The 15,645-nt window shown below is 37.0% G+C and overlaps 3 protein-coding genes across 4 annotated transcripts; all 3 read right to left on the bottom strand.

The window, feature by feature from the left end:
• Positions 1–1,126: 1,126 nt before the first annotated feature.
• On the bottom strand, positions 1,127–3,366 carry LOC148728027 (actin depolymerizing factor ADF-like). Its single transcript, XM_088724458.1, has 4 exons — positions 3,277–3,366; positions 2,929–2,968; positions 2,127–2,413; positions 1,127–1,644 (listed from the first exon to the last, which is right to left on the bottom strand). Exons 2-4 carry the CDS (start codon positions 2,929–2,931, stop codon positions 1,479–1,481), a joined length of 456 nt encoding a protein of 151 aa, XP_088580584.1. The 5' UTR covers positions 2,932–2,968; positions 3,277–3,366; the 3' UTR covers positions 1,127–1,478.
• Positions 3,367–5,887: 2,521 nt separating this feature from the next.
• LOC111337086 (actin depolymerizing factor ADF-like) lies at positions 5,888–8,329 on the bottom strand. Of its 2 annotated transcripts, none has more exons than XM_088724457.1 (4): positions 8,296–8,329; positions 7,716–7,762; positions 6,879–7,165; positions 5,888–6,404 (listed from the first exon to the last, which is right to left on the bottom strand). In XM_088724457.1, exons 2-4 carry the CDS (start codon positions 7,716–7,718, stop codon positions 6,239–6,241), a joined length of 456 nt encoding a protein of 151 aa, XP_088580583.1. In that variant the 5' UTR covers positions 7,719–7,762; positions 8,296–8,329; the 3' UTR covers positions 5,888–6,238. The 2 variants fall into 2 exon arrangements, with proteins under 2 accessions (XP_088580583.1, XP_088580582.1); XM_088724456.1 differs by lacking the exon at positions 8,296–8,329 and adding an exon at positions 8,080–8,226.
• A 1,766-nt stretch (positions 8,330–10,095) lies between these two features.
• On the bottom strand, positions 10,096–14,130 carry LOC111337100 (cofilin/actin-depolymerizing factor homolog). Its single transcript, XM_022943333.2, has 4 exons — positions 14,011–14,130; positions 12,092–12,131; positions 10,976–11,262; positions 10,096–10,494 (listed from the first exon to the last, which is right to left on the bottom strand). Exons 2-4 carry the CDS (start codon positions 12,092–12,094, stop codon positions 10,332–10,334), a joined length of 453 nt encoding a protein of 150 aa, XP_022799068.1. The 5' UTR covers positions 12,095–12,131; positions 14,011–14,130; the 3' UTR covers positions 10,096–10,331.
• Between the last annotated feature and the right edge of the window lie 1,515 nt (positions 14,131–15,645).

Here is a 15,645-nt window from a genome sequence, read left to right as displayed (position 1 = left end):
TAAATTATAAACCCGTTTAAAGGCAAGTAGTTCTCCATTAAATACTCACACTACTAAACGTTTGCTTCACCTCTAAGCGGAACTAATGCGGTCGATAAATGAACCTATAGTTCTAAGCCTTTTTCAACGCAGTAATTTTAATGCTGTTAAGGCAAATTCACTTTTCTATGTACACACACGCACATGCAAGCCTCGTGGTATTATGAAGCAGTAAACTAGAGTTTTCTGCCTTTGTTTTGAAATATTTTGATCCATCTAGAGGACTCTAGAGGCAAAAACTATGTTCATGAAATACTAAGCACAATCAACCTCTACCTTCTTCCCTGTTGAAATTACTTCAATTCAAGTGTTAACATCAGAATGCAAATATCATTATTTTTTATTTATTTGAGAAAAGATGTATACATTATTTCGATTTACTGCCTTCTAGCAGCAAGTCTAATTAAGTGACTTGATGTACTTCAAGTGATGCAGTAACAACCAATCAGAAGTCAACTTCTTTCTCTACTTACAATGAGCTGTTGACTGTCTTATCAATTCTAGATATTAGATTTTGTTTCACTGCTAATGAAATGAATTATTTTAGGTTTCTACCAGGTGAACACAATAGAGTTTACCAGGGGCATATTAAAGTTGGTAAATTTGCTCAGCAGCACACAATTCAATCGTTTTACATCCATGAGTGACCAAACAGCACTCACAATATCAATATCGATATCAAAATTAAAGTTACATGTCACAGAGAACTCCCTCATGGAGTTACTATAATATATATACTATACATTGCAGATTTACATTGCGCAGGCGTGATGGCCTCATGGTTAGTGCGCTCGACTCCGGATCGAGTGGTTCGAGCCCCGGCCGGGACATTGTGTTGTGTTCTTAGGAAAGACACTTTACCCTCACAGTGCCTCTCTCCACCCAGGTGTCTAAATGGGTACCGGCAATTTAATGCTGGGGGTAACCCTGCGATGGACTGGCATCCCATTCAGGGGGGAGTAGAAATACTCCTAGTCACTTCATGCTACAGAAACCGGAGTTGAGCACCGGCCTAATGGCCCACTAGGCTCGTAAACAGACTTTACTTTACTTACATTGTAGATATATCAACTACTTTTAACATAAATCTGCTAAAACAGCGAAATTTGTCATTTATTAATTTTTATTGAGTAAAGACATTGCAGTGGAAAAACAATACCAGATTATACATGCAGTAATTAATACCCATCATATCTTAATTCAAAGAGCTATATTGCCAAGTAGATTTAACAATCAGCCGTAGTGCCTGTTATTTAAATAAAATGCAGTGTAAAAAAAAAAAACTAGACTATACATGCAGCTACTACAATCATCATTTTTCAAATTACTTATTTGCTTAGGAGATTTACTAGCAACACCCATAAGCTAGCTTTTGATATTTATACTTATTGATCAAAATGGTAAGTACAAGGTTCTGTTCTCGTTGTGACAGCAGCAAGCTATTGCCTGTCCTTTGATTTCAAATCCTCAGAAATCTTTTGGAAGCAGAAGTCCCCTTTATCATGGAATTCAAATGTCTCAAATCCATTGCACTGCTTCTTTAACTCAGAATTAGTGGCAGCATACTTCATCTTTTCCTTTACTCCAACGCGGTCGTCATCGCACCTAAAACAAATCATCCAATGCATTCATCAATTCATTTAATTAACAGACCCTTTAGACTAAATGGTTTTTGAAAACCGATCGCCTCCAATGGTAAGTCATTCGAAAGCTCAGTGTTGCAGGTTATTACAGAGCCCTTCTCAAACTCTTGAGAAACTGTTCACTTCTCTGAACAAATAATATCCGCAGACAAATATCCATTCGTGTATTGCGTGAAATTGAGGTTATCGTTTATTTTCACTTCAGCATTTTGTCAGGCTCCGTTACCCATGTGTACTCCTGGGCAGCGGAGAGAGGAAATTTCAAAGTCATTTGTCTTACCCAACATCACAAAACGACGATGTAGCTAGGGCCTGAATGCTGACCTTTTGAAACCCTAGCTTTCCAATAAGCTTCCCTCCCTCCTTTGAAAAACAAAATAATAATAATAATAATAATAATAATAATAATAATAATAAAAAAACCAGCCCAGTCATGTCACCTACCAATAGATATAAATTGGTTTATCTTTGACAGTACCACTGTTCTGTTTGTAGACAAGATCGAAGAGGATGTAACAGGGTCCTCCCAGCTCTTCAACCTTCCCTTTCATGGCTTCAAAGAGTCTTTCATTTTCCTCTAAATCAGTGTTGGATACAAGTTTGCCATGTTGATCTTTAAGAACGACTTCCTTATCATTCTCAATCTTCATGATGGCCCATGCATATTTGTGCTTGTCTTTGACCAAAGAGAACATATTCTTACAGCTCTCGTCCAATTTGATACCTGAGGCCTTAAAAAAATAACATGGCGCGCATAAATCTTTATAATTCTGCTCGTTGCTAGGTCCTTCAGTAACTCTGTAATCTAAAATACTAATCCAAAGGTCGCGGGTTTGATTTCTATTTACCCAATTTACACTCCCAAGTTCTTTTTTCCGAGTATGTCTTTGTCATTAACTGAATAACATGTTTCACTAAAATTATTAGGCTTAAAATTAACCATTTTCGTTTACTTCATCAAAAACATCAGTTATCGACATCATATTATCACATTACAACATCAGTTATATTCCTATCCTAACAGTGTGGAGGAAGTTTGTCACCATGCCACCCGACTGAAACGCGGCCTAGTCTACCAAGAGTCTCCAATAGCTCTGTGGCAGAGCATCCGAAGAACTGATCGGAACTGATCGGAACTGATCGGAACGTCGCGGGTTAGACTCCGAATGGGAACACTTAGAGTTTTTTTTTTTTCTTCGAGTATGCCTGTGTCATTCCCGACTGAATATCGTCATCTTTCACTTACCATGATGTCAGGTGATGAACTTAACTTCCAAAATTAGGTCCTGATCAAAGAATAACAAGAGAGAACATAGTAAGATTAGTGAATGGTCAAGTGCAATAGGAAATATAATCAGGGAGGGGAAGGTAATCAAGAAAGACTGGTAAATTACTTAGAAGGGTTTGGAATTAAAACAAAATGCCGATTAAATGACCACTATTGATATGAACATTGACCCAAGTATCTGTTTCTCAAAACAAACCCAAAAACCTCTGCACTAAGTTTTAACACCGTTAAATCCCATGTGCCACAGAATTAAGACAGAGTTTTACATGAAGCTAAATGTTAGCAATAATTAGGGAAATCATATACCGAAATAAAATTTTCCTGCGAGATCTGCTGGTATAGCTTGGTTCTTTACAAACTTATGAAAAGACAGAAATCAATGGTATTATATACATCTGTGAACATGCAAGCTCAGCAATGTAATACTTTCATTTCGTAATAATCTTTTTAAAAATTAATGGTCTTCTCTTCAGAGTTCAACCATAAAAGGAATGAATACTATAACAGAGTGATTTCGACAGGAGGGAAATGAGACGCACATTTTTTTTGTGTGAACATGCCAGCTCAGCAAAGGGATGCTTTAATTTTTTAATAAGCGTAAAAGATTGTTTTCTCTTCAGAGTTACACAATATAAGGAATGAATAAGACTGCAAGAATATGAAATCATCTTGATGATAATGAACATGACAGCGTGATTCTTGCGTATTTCAAACAGCTTCAAACTGTCACGGACAAATGCGAGTATGCATCGAAATTACGTCAGAATGTTACATCACCTTACACTGCACAAGATCACCGACAGGAAATACTCATGAGGAGTGACCATAAAAGGAAAAAAATTACAGTTTCCGTTGACTTAAAAAAAAGTGAGAACACTTTCAAACTTCGTGTAGGTGATTCCCAGTAAATGAAATTGAAATACAATTAGAGAAAAATAGACACAAAAGTTTCCTTTCGCAAAATACAATTTTCCTAAGGCTAATAAAGAAGTAAATTCCAATTCGTTGGTTATTTGTGGGGGAAAAAACCTTTACCCATTGCGCTCACTGCAATTTAAACACATCGCGAATTTCGCTGTTTTACAACAGAGCATTTTTGTTCGAAGTTCAATTGTCTGAAGCGTCAAATTCTTATGTCTAATTTAATGATGCAGTATCGAAGCTTCGTCAAAAATGGTTTAAAAAATCCGCTGAGCTCACTAGAAAAGAAATCTTGAAACTGGGAAGTAGTTTTTTTAAAATTTTAGTTTTCGCGGCCGTTTTAGACATTACCATATTTGGGCACAAAATTGTTATGACTGCGTTGTAAAGCTACAAAGCGTCCACTGTCACTCTCTTTATCCAAACGTCATTCAGATTCACTTAATATTTAATGCCTTGTCACAATAAGTTAGTTGAGAGGCGACTTCGTAGTCGCATAGCGTTTTTAATAAAGGCATCTCGATATACTGTTGAGTTGCGTGACATGCATATGCAAATTATGACAAGATTCGAAGGAATATTAATTGTACTTCGCGAAGAAATGAATCAACAGTACTTTGAAACTTACGGCCCCATATTTCTAAATCCACATTTTTAGCTTTATACGTTTTCAGGATAAGCTTAGTTTTATTAACTTAGTTGATAATATAAATTGGCCATCGTTAAGTGTTTAAAAAGCTGACGTTTCGAGCGTAAGCCCTTCGTCAGAGCGGAAGGAAATGAATGCAACGGTTCAAATCCTGCACATGTTACACTTCGTTGATTACAAGTTACACTTCTCACACAGCATTGTTTAACTTATTTTCCAAATTATAAACCCGTTTAAAGGCAAGTAGTTCTCCATTAAATACTCACACTACCTAAACGTTTGCTTCACCTCCTGAAGCGGAACTAATGCGGTCGATAAATGAACCTATAGTTCTAAGCCTTTTTCAACGCAGTAATTTTAATGCTGTTAAGGCAAATTCACTTTTCTATGTACACACACGCACATGCAAGCCTCGTGGTATTATGAAGCAGGAAACTAGAGTTTTCTGCCTTTGTTTTGAAATATTTTGATCCATCTAGAGGACTCTAGAGGCAAAAAATTTGTTCATGAAATACTAAGCACAATCAACCTCTACCTTCCCTGTTGAAATTACTTCAATTCAAGTGTTAACATCAGAATGCAAATATCATTATTTTTTATTTATTTGAGAAAAGATGTATACATTATTTCGATTTACTGCCTTCTAGCAGCAAGTCTAATTAAGTGACTTGATGTACTTCAAGTGATGCAGTAACCACCAATCAGAAGTCAACATCTTTCTCTACTTACAATGAGCTGTTGACTGTCTTATCAATTCTAGATATTAGATTTTGTTCGACTCCTAATGAAATGAATTATTTTAGGTTTCTACCAGGTGAACACAATAGAGTTTACCAGGGGCATATTAAAGTTGGTAAATTTGCTCGGCAGCACACAATTCAATCGTTTTATATCCATGAGTGACCAAACAGCACTCACAATATCAATATCGATATCAAAATTAAAGTTACATGTGACAGAGAACTCCCTCATGGAGTTGCTATAATATATATATACTATACATTGCAGATTTACATTGCGCAGGCGCGGTGGCCTCATGGTTAGTGCGCTCGACTCCGGATCGAGTGGTTCGAGACCCGGCCGGGAAATTTTTGTTGTGTTCTTAGGAAAGACACTTTACTCTCACAGTGCCTCTCTTTACCCAGGTGTATAAATGGGTACCGGCAATTTAATGCTGGGGGGTAACCCTGCGATGGACTGGCATCCCATTCAGGGGGGAGTAGAAATACTCCTAGTCACTTCATGCTACAGAAACCGGAGTTGAGCACCGGCCTAATGGCCCACTAGGCTCGTAAACAGACTTTACTTTACTTACATTGTAGATATATCAACTACTTTTAACATAAATCTGCTAAAACAGCGAAATTTGTCATTTATTAATTTTTATTGAGTAAAGACATTGCAGTGGAAAAACAAAACTAGATTATACGTGCAGCAATTAATACCCATCATATCTTAATTCAAATAGCTAAATTGCCAAGTAGATTTAACAATCAGCCGTAGTGCTTGTTATTTAAATAAAATGCAGTGTAAAAAAGAAAACTAGACTATACATGCAACTACTACAGTCATCACTTTTCAAATTACTTATTTGCTTCGGAGATTTACTCGCAACACCCATAAGCTAGCTTTTGATATTTATACTTATTGATCAAAATGGTAAGTACAAGGTTCTGTTCTCGTTGTGACAGCAGCAAGCTATTGCCTGTCCTTTGATTTCAAATCCTCAGAAATCTTTTGGAAGCAGAAGTCCACTTTATCATGGAATTCAAATGTCTCAAATCCATTGCACTGCTTCTTCAACTCAGAATTAGTGGCAGCATATTTCATCTTTTCCTTTACTCCAACGTGGTCGTCATCGCACCTAAAACAAATCATCCAATGCATTCATCAATTCATTTAATTAACAGACCCTTAGACTAAATGGTTTTTGAAAACCGATCGCCTCCAATGGTAAGTCATTCGAAAGCTCAGTGTTGCAGGTTATTACAGAGCCCTTCTCAAACTCTTGAGAAACTGTTCACTTCTCTGAACAAATAATATCCGCAGACAAATATCCATTCGTGTATTGCGTGAAATTGAGGTTATCGTTTATTTTCACTTCAGCATTTTGTCAGGCTTCATCACCCATGTGTACTCCTGGGCAGCGGAGAGAGGAAATTTGAAAGTCATTTGTCTTACCCAACATCACAACACGACGATGTAGCTAGGGCCTGAATGCTGACCTTTTGAAACCCTAGCTTTCCAATAAGCTTCCCTCCCTCCTTTGAAAAACAAAATAATAACAATAATAATAATAATAAAAAAAAAAAAAAATCAGCCCAGTCATGTCACCTACCAATAGATATAAATTGGTTTATCTTTGACAGTACCACTGTTCTGTTTGTAGACAAGATCGAAGAGGATGTAACAGGGTCCTCCCAGCTCTTCAACCTTCCCTTTCATGGCTTCAAAGAGTCTTTCATTTTCCTCTAAATCAGTGTTGGTTACAAGTTTGCCATGTTGATCTTTAAGAACGACTTCCTTATCATTCTCAATCTTCATGATGGCCCATGCATATTTGTGCTTGTCTTTGACTAAAGAGAACATATTGTTACATCTCTCGTCCAATTTGATACCTGAGGCCTTAAAGAAAAAAAAGGCTTACCAATTAACTTTTTTATTCCAAAGTAACTTAGCAGCTGCTTATACAAGTAAATACGGCAAACTAAGAAGTACCACACCTTCCATGAACTCGGTTAACTTAAACTCCCCACTAACTTGAACAAAATGCGATTTCCCCTGATTTTTTCACCCATTTTTTTCAGTCATTTATCATCAGCTAGCTCGAACTAAGTTGAGTCAAACTTGCCGTTAACTCCAGCTGTAACTAAAACCGTTGGTCGATAAACGTCCAAGTGTCAGAATATAGCTGACTGACATATATCCAATTCCTCAATCGCGATCGACAAGAACGTTGTAACATTTATGAAAACATAGCACATACGGCAGCGTTACTTCCCAAACGACACACTCTCAGCGAAAGGCTCTTATAAGACAAACTAAATGTGCTAAATATTCCCAATTAACGATTAACAAAGTAATTCAGATTAAACCCCAACCTTATAACACAAGTTTTCTCCCCCTGGGGAGTTCGAGTTAGCGGGGTTCTACTCGCGATATTGCCAACACTTACCATGATGTCAACGGGTAAATTTAACTTCCAAGATAAGATCCTAAGTACTGAAGAAAGTTAAGTACATTAATAAAAATAATCAGGGAAGGAAAGGTAAAATAAGGAAAACTATTAGAACACACAGAGGAGTTTAGGATAGAAAAATAAGTCGATAAAATGACCGTTATTTCTATTAGTCCTATTAAGATAAATTTCTCATGCATCTGTTTCTCAAAATAAATTCTTAAGCTCCTCTGTTAAGTTGTAACACTGTTAAATCCCTTCTTCGATATAATTAAGTCAGAGCTTTTACAGAAAGCTAAATGTTAGCAACAGCTAGCTAGGATAAAAATAATACTAGCTTTAGTATTTAAGGTCATCATACCGAAATAAAATACTCCTGCGAGATCTGCTGGTAGCTTGGTTATTTCAAACTTATGAAAAGACAGAAATCAACTGCACTATATACTGCTGTAGACATGCAAGCTCGGCAATTTGAATGCTTGAATTTAGTAAGAGCCATTTTAAAAATAAGATGGTTTTCTCTTCAGCGTTCAACCATATAAGGAATTCAGTAATGAATCCTATAACAGCAACTTACGACAAGACGGAAATCAAATGCCCTTTTTTCAATAAACTTGCCAGCTCAGCAAAGTGATGCTTTTATTTTCAATAAGCAATAAATACTGTTTTCTTCTCAGAATAATACCATACAAGGAATGAATAAGACTGAGCAGGAAAATATAGTCATCTTGTTGATATTAGACATAACAATGTGATTTTTGTGGTTCAAAACAGTCACGGATAACTGCGTGTATACAATCGAAATTACGTCAGAATCTTACAACATTTTACAATGCAAAAGATTACCAACAGGAACTACTTATAAGGTGCGACCATAAAAGGAAAAACTCCGCAGACTTCCGTGGACTTAAAAAAACCAAGAACATATATTCAAACTTCGTGTACAATATTCATAGTAACTTCAATTGAAATACAATTAATTAAAAGATGAGGTCAACAGTTTCCTTTCGCAAAATGCAATCGTCTAAAGGCTAATAAAAAGGTAAATTCCACTTCTTTGGTTATTTTTTTTTAAAAAATCCTTCTCTCGTTCCATTCACTATTGAAATAATTTCAATCACAGTCGAACGTGTATTGAGCGTCACCGTATGAAGCTGCCACCCTGTAACAGGCGGTCACACTCTCAAATTTGCTTTCCCTCGATAACAGTAACTTTCAACTCTATTAAGCGGTCACCTATTTTGGTAACCGCAATAACCTTTAGTTGTTTTCTCCAGCACACTCTTTAAGGTAATTAAACCTTTAAATCCAAATTTTTTTTTTTTTTAGATTTTAAAGCAGTAAAGATGGTGTTTCGTAAGCAAAGGAGATTTCAGGTCTCTGACTAATAAGAGTTTCACTACTCCCCCCTGGAGTGGATACTAGTCCATCGCATGGACTCATCCCAGGCTCCTCTCTTGAACTCCCCCTTTAAAACACATGGTATTGAGCTGGGAAGCTTCCACACTTTCAATTCAAATACCACACCCCACCCAGGCAAGGTTCAAATCTCCCACCTCCCCAGGTACGGATGACAGTCAAATGCCAATGACTTACCTCGAAGAAGGGGGTATATTAAAGCTTCGAATTGATCGGTACAAAAGATCTTTCAATAAAAAAAGAGAGAAAAAACAGAGAATCTTATCAGAGGTACTGGAAATAAAACTGAAATACTGCTAAGCGCTGACATATAATTCATGGAGGCACATACCCTAGTTTACTTAGGGTATCTCTTGACAGTCGCCGCAAGAGCACCACCCGCAATTCCCAGATGTGAGCGGGTCAATATTTCTCCTTGTCACTCTTGCAGACGTTTCTTCGCCTGATGAACGGCACTGTTGCAGCTCAAACATAAATGATGTAATTCGATGTTTGAATTAAGATCTAGGGCGAGAATTGAGTTATTATCTCCCACCTCACTGCAGGTTTTCTTATTTAACTTCATCTTAGCCAGGATTACAATGGGCTCCATCGCCAGCCGCTGCTCGGAAACCGGAGCCCGCGGTCCTCCCCGAAGGGAAAGAAGTCTTTTATCGGGGAGGAACGAAAAAGACCGTACCCGAGAGAGCGGCGAAAATCGAACCTTGGATTACAATAGCCTGAGCATGCTTCACTGTTTTAACATCATCGCCACGTCATAGCCAACGTCATGACAAAGACAGAGGATTTCAAAGCCAGTGTCCATTTTTAAGCATTTTTAGCTCAGTTTAAAAACCAATTGAGTCAAAGCAAGTCAGAAAGTGTTGATGTAGGTAAATTTTTATCTAACAGAGAACTTGCTCATGGAGTCACAATTTAAACTTCACATCATAAATGACAACTGCTCATAACAAAAACATTCTTAAACCAATGAAATTTATCATTTTAATAACTTTTTGTTCAGTAAATACATTGCAGTGTAAGAACAAAACTAGATTATACATGCAGCAACTACACTCCTATTTTATTTCAAATGACTAAATTGCTACGTAGATCTACCGTCAGCGGCAGCGCTTGTTATCTAAACTGATTCATCAAAACTGCGATCACAAAGTGTTAAGTATTAGATGCTGTTCTTATTGTGACAGCAGCAAGTTACTGCCTGTCCTTTGATTGCAATTCCTTGAAAATTTCATCGAAATTGAATTCAGTTTTATCATGGAATTCAAATGGTTCAAATCCATTGCACTGTTTCTTCAATTCAGAATTGGTAGCAGCATATTTCATCTTTTCCTTTATTCCAGTGTCATCATCACACCTAAAAAAAAAAATCTAATGCATTCATCAATTCAATTAAACAGACCTTTATTTACACAGGTCACGCTAAAAGATCCAACGCATTTGTACAATAATTTAAACAGAAGTAAATAAATAAGTAAACTTAACTCCCCTAGATTTTATGGTTTGTGGAAACTGATTGGTTTAAATGGGAACCCAAAGCTGTTGCAGGTCATTGAAGGGCACTGAAGCTCTCAAAAAAATCCTTTATTTTTTAGGACAAAAAAAAAAAAAAAAAAAAAAAAACCAGCAGACAATTTTGTCCCAAATGAAAGTGTCTCTGACCATTTGCAGCAGCAAAAATACTCCTGGGCAGAGAAAGGAACTCTGAAAGTTATCTGTCTTCCCAACAACACAACAATGTGGTCCTTTCAAAAAGTGAAGTATGCTATCCAATAAGCTACTGTGCCTTCCATCCCTCCTTTGAAAATAAAATTAAAAAAAAAGACCCAGTCACCTACCAATAGATATAAATTGGTTTATCTTTAACAGTACCACTGTTCTGCTTGTATGTGAAGTCAAAGAGGATGTAACAGGGTCCTCCAAAGTCTTCAACAATCTTCTTCATCTCTTCAAAGAGAATTTTATTTTTCTCTACATCAGATCTGGACTCAAGTTTGCCATGCACATCCTTAAGCACAACTTCCTTATCATTTTCAATCTTCATGATGGCCCAGGCATGTTCGTGCTTGTCTTTGATCAATGAGAACATATTCTTACATTTCTCATCCAATTTAATACCCGAGGCCTTAAAAACAAAAAAACAAAAAATAGCAGGACATGCATTAGTTTTTTTAATTCTGCTCCTTGCTCAAGTACTCCTCCAGCAACACGACAAGTTCTTTGTACTTGAGAAAAATATGACTCTGGCAAGCTGTCCAAATTTGAATGAAAATTTGAATGTACAGGGGGCTTTTAAGTCTGGAGAAAACGGATATAATACTCTTTGTCACCATCAAGGCTCAGGCAAAAAGTAAAACTCCCAGGCTTATTGCCTGGTCAGAGACTCGCGAGGGCTGGTTGACAAAATAGGGTGTATTCCAGAAAAAGTGTTCTCTTTGAGCTATTTTAAAAGAAGCCACGGAAAACATCATACCACTGAGAAGCTTTCTAAGTCTAGATTCTGAAAATAACAAAAGTTTTTAGCAGATTGTATCTTTGAACAAAAGTCTGACCCTGTTTGCTTAACTGAGTTACCAGCTACTGTGTTACACTGAAATTTGGGGGAAGGGTTATTTCATGACCTTGGTGGAGAAATTGATTTACAATGAAATCAGAAATTAATTTACAATGATATCAGAAATTCAGCATGAAAAAGGAAAAGTGGGCAAAGAGGGCTAGGAAAAAAGAAAAACCTACCTTTGATTTCCTTGACCCATGCTTGTTTCTTAGATTTTATCCAAGGCTCCTTTTCTAGTTTTGTTTATTTCATGTATACTCTTTATTCAATGTTTTGCAAAATGTGTCAGAAATTCCCTTCTTCCTAATTGTGGTTCAACTCCTAGTTTTAGCACTAGGTGCATTTTTTTTTTTAGCGAGTATACAGTATGTACAGAATAACATCATCTTTCACTTACCATGCTGACAGCTTATGAATTTATCTTCCAAGATAGGGTCCTGAAGAATAAATAGCAAAAGGAAACAATAATGGACAAGCAACTGGCATTGTAAACTTCATCATGGAATGGAGGGTAAATCAGAAACACTGGTAAATTACTTAGAAGGGTTTGGGATAGGAAAAAAATTGTGAATAAAATAACCACTATTAACATTAATAACATATGCATCTGTTTCTCAAGACACACTGAAAAGCTACTTCATTGAGCTGCAACACCATTCAGTTCTACATACTACAGAATTTAGACGGACCTTATACATAAAGCTAAATATTAGCAATAACTAGGGGAAGAAATTATTAGCAACAGTAATAAAAGTCATCATACCAGAAATAAAATTTCCTTCGTGAGCTGATGGTTGATTTTACAATTTGTGACAAGAAAGAAATCCACTGCCCTATATACATATGTAATCATGCAAGCTCAGCAAAGTGAAGCTTTTCTTTAGTAATAGCCTCACGAGATTGTCTCCTTCAGAATTATACCTTATAAGGAATGCATACAACAACAGGAAAATGAAATCATCTTGTTGTAACTTACTGGATAGCTCAAAACTGGTTCAAATTTTCAAACACAAATGCAAGTGTACATTTGAAGAAACCTCAGAGTGTTACATTAGCTGAAAATGCTTGAGATCGCCAACAGGAAATACTCAGAAGCAACCGTAAGATAAAAATGTACAGTTTCCGTTGACAACATGATGCAAACTTCGTGCAACCTCGTGTTTATGATGCATAGAAGATTAAATCAGAATTGGTAAACTTGTACAAAATAACTGGTAAATTTATAGAGAATAAAATCAGCTATTTCTTTTAGCAAAAATGCAATTGTCGAAAAATGAAATTCGCTTGTTGCGTTTAACGCTAATGCCTTGAACCGAAAGACAAAAGCACCGTGAATTGTCTAAAAAATTGAACAAAACAAAGCATTTTGTTTGAAGTACATTGTCAAAGCCGTAATACTCTTTTGTGGGATTTAATGATACGGTATCCAAGAACAGCAAAGAATGGTTACAAGGAAATCGACCGCGCTCACCAGGAAAGAAATCTTGAAACTAAACGAAGTTAAATTTCTGATTTCGAGAAGAATAGGCGTATATACGAGCTGTTCTAAACATTACCATATTTGGGCACAAAATTGTTCTTGTCTCATGTCGGCGTTGCAAGGCTGAAAAACCTTCACGTATTCCAAAGCGTCTCCCATAAGTTCCTTTAACAGAAGGTCATTCAAATTCGCTTGGTACTGTCCTTTGTCACAATTACTTCGTTGAAAGACGACTTCTTAATCGCAATGCGTTCGAAAAATCGTCCCAATATACCGTTGAGTTGCGTGACACGCATAAAGATGTGGATAAGATTCGACGGAATATTGATGATACTTCGCGACAAAATGAATGTACATTGAAACCGAAGGCCTCATATTTCTAGCTTTAAAAGCTCTCTTGTTCTCTACCGGCGGTGATTTTGATCAAAATTTCCACTTTCCGCTCTCTTAGAAGGACAATTTACTGTTGAGAAAGCGCAAGCGAAGGCGAAACTTCACCACTAATCTCTTCGCAAATTTTATTATATGAGCTTCAGTGCAATGCATATTTCCTCATCCAACAAAACTAATCACAACCAAACCAACGTTCACACGATGTAGCTAGTTCTTATCGTTGAAACTGACCTTTCTTTTGGTAGCCTCATGGTTTCGAGCGAAAACGTAGTGTTTTGGCGTGTTACCACCCACTAAACTCAAGGCGTCCTAGTCTAAGAGAGTTTCACTTCGATCCACTAATCTTTCTTAGCTTTAGCGACGAAAGAGGAAAGACTAACGTTTGAGTTAACAATGGTATGATATCTGCTTGGTATTTATCTACAAAAAAAAGCTGTTCTTACCTTCGATTTCGATGGTGCAATTTCTAGTGTCAAGCACGCTTCGATCCGACCGCAGAAATGCAAGGAAATGCGTAATATATTCCTGAATGTGTCAGCGGTACAGAAACACCACGCCCCAGTACAGTGGTGACAGGTGACTGACGTTCCAACGTGGGAACAGAAGTATTTCCGATATGCGCACAAGTGAAAAATAGGTCTGCAATGCGTACAGATATGGGCGTAAATTTGCATCATTACATATACATGAGGTAAAATAACTTCGAAATGTAGGAGGCACTGATCGTAATATCGAGAATCCGCCGACAGTTGCAAAATTTCGAAATTTATTTCATTTTACCTAAAGATCCCTTTTGATGAACCTTGCTCCCCGGTTCGCATTGCATTTATGTCAAAATAGCCCGAACTCTTTTCAACCTGGACGCGCCGTGGCTGGCCAAGATAGAGAATTTGAGGAATAAAAGAATAAAATTAAAGAGACTTTGTTCATTCATGAGCTAAAGCCTTCCCTTAATTTCAATGTTATTAGTGCTTTTTGTAGGCCATTACAGTTGACCTTTGTCTTACCTATGCGAAAAAGACACAAAGTACATTATTTCAACGGGTCGAGATTCAGACTGACGTAACAACATACAGGAAAAAAAAATATTTACAGAGGTAAAAGGACCATCCGCTAGCACACAAAATTTAAAAGCGGAATTGCATCGCATTGTGGCGTACGAAGCTGCCGAAGCTGCATAATTTTCATTGCTTTACGGGGGGGGGGGGGGGAACGGCCATCTCGGTGTATTTTGTACTTTTCGATTTTTCGGAGAAAGCAAAGCACAATAGAACTTTTCGTTTCCCGGAATTCTCCGGCCGCTGGAGACAGTATCCAAGGAAGGACACAGATTCGATTTTATAGCTTTAATCAATATTAATATTGACAGGTTTTTGGAGATCTTCGCGCGCTTACGATCAAAAGCCAACTAAACTCACATGGCTTCGGATTAACAACTTAATGGGTGTGTACTTTCCAGTTTATGTGTGCCCCAGTCTCCTACATAATTTGAAATTTTCTATTTTTCGGCGAAAGCAAAGAATAGTAGAACTCTTTTATGTAATATTTGAAAAAGGTTAATCAAAAAGGTCCTTTCGGAATAATAGAATAATTTTCGAACTTTCGAAATTTTGCAATTGTCGCTGATTAAGGATTCTCGATGTTTACGGTCAGTGGCTCTTAAATAGATTTTCTGAGCTCTCTTGGAATCTTTTTTGGCTGTTTTTTTTTTTTTTTTTTTTTTTTTGCATAATCTTGGAGTGGCCTGTTTTGGAGCCAAGCTTGACTGAAATTTATTTTATTTAAATTCAAAATCTATTAACTGATCAGGTGATCTGCTTTTTTGGGAGTTTGATTCGTGACGATTGCCGGCACCAGATCGCTATTTTTCTTGTTTCCTTGTGTCACTGGTATTTTGTGGCAGATGTTAGCCGAATCACGTAGATGAATGTTTTCACACATTGTTAATTTTATCTCTGGGAAGTTTGTGCCTCGCTGGGAAAGCTTTCCTCTCGGTAAAGCCTGGGAACCACTACCGACGTTCCAAAAACATTTGGATGTGACTTAATTTCCAACCCCCTACACATCCCCCTTCCCCC

Source organism: Stylophora pistillata, chromosome 6 (assembly GCF_964205215.1).
Source record: "Stylophora pistillata chromosome 6, jaStyPist1.2, whole genome shotgun sequence".
In the NCBI taxonomy this organism is placed as follows: domain Eukaryota; kingdom Metazoa; phylum Cnidaria; class Anthozoa; order Scleractinia; family Pocilloporidae; genus Stylophora; species Stylophora pistillata.
This window is presented reverse-complemented; position numbering and strand designations above follow the sequence as displayed.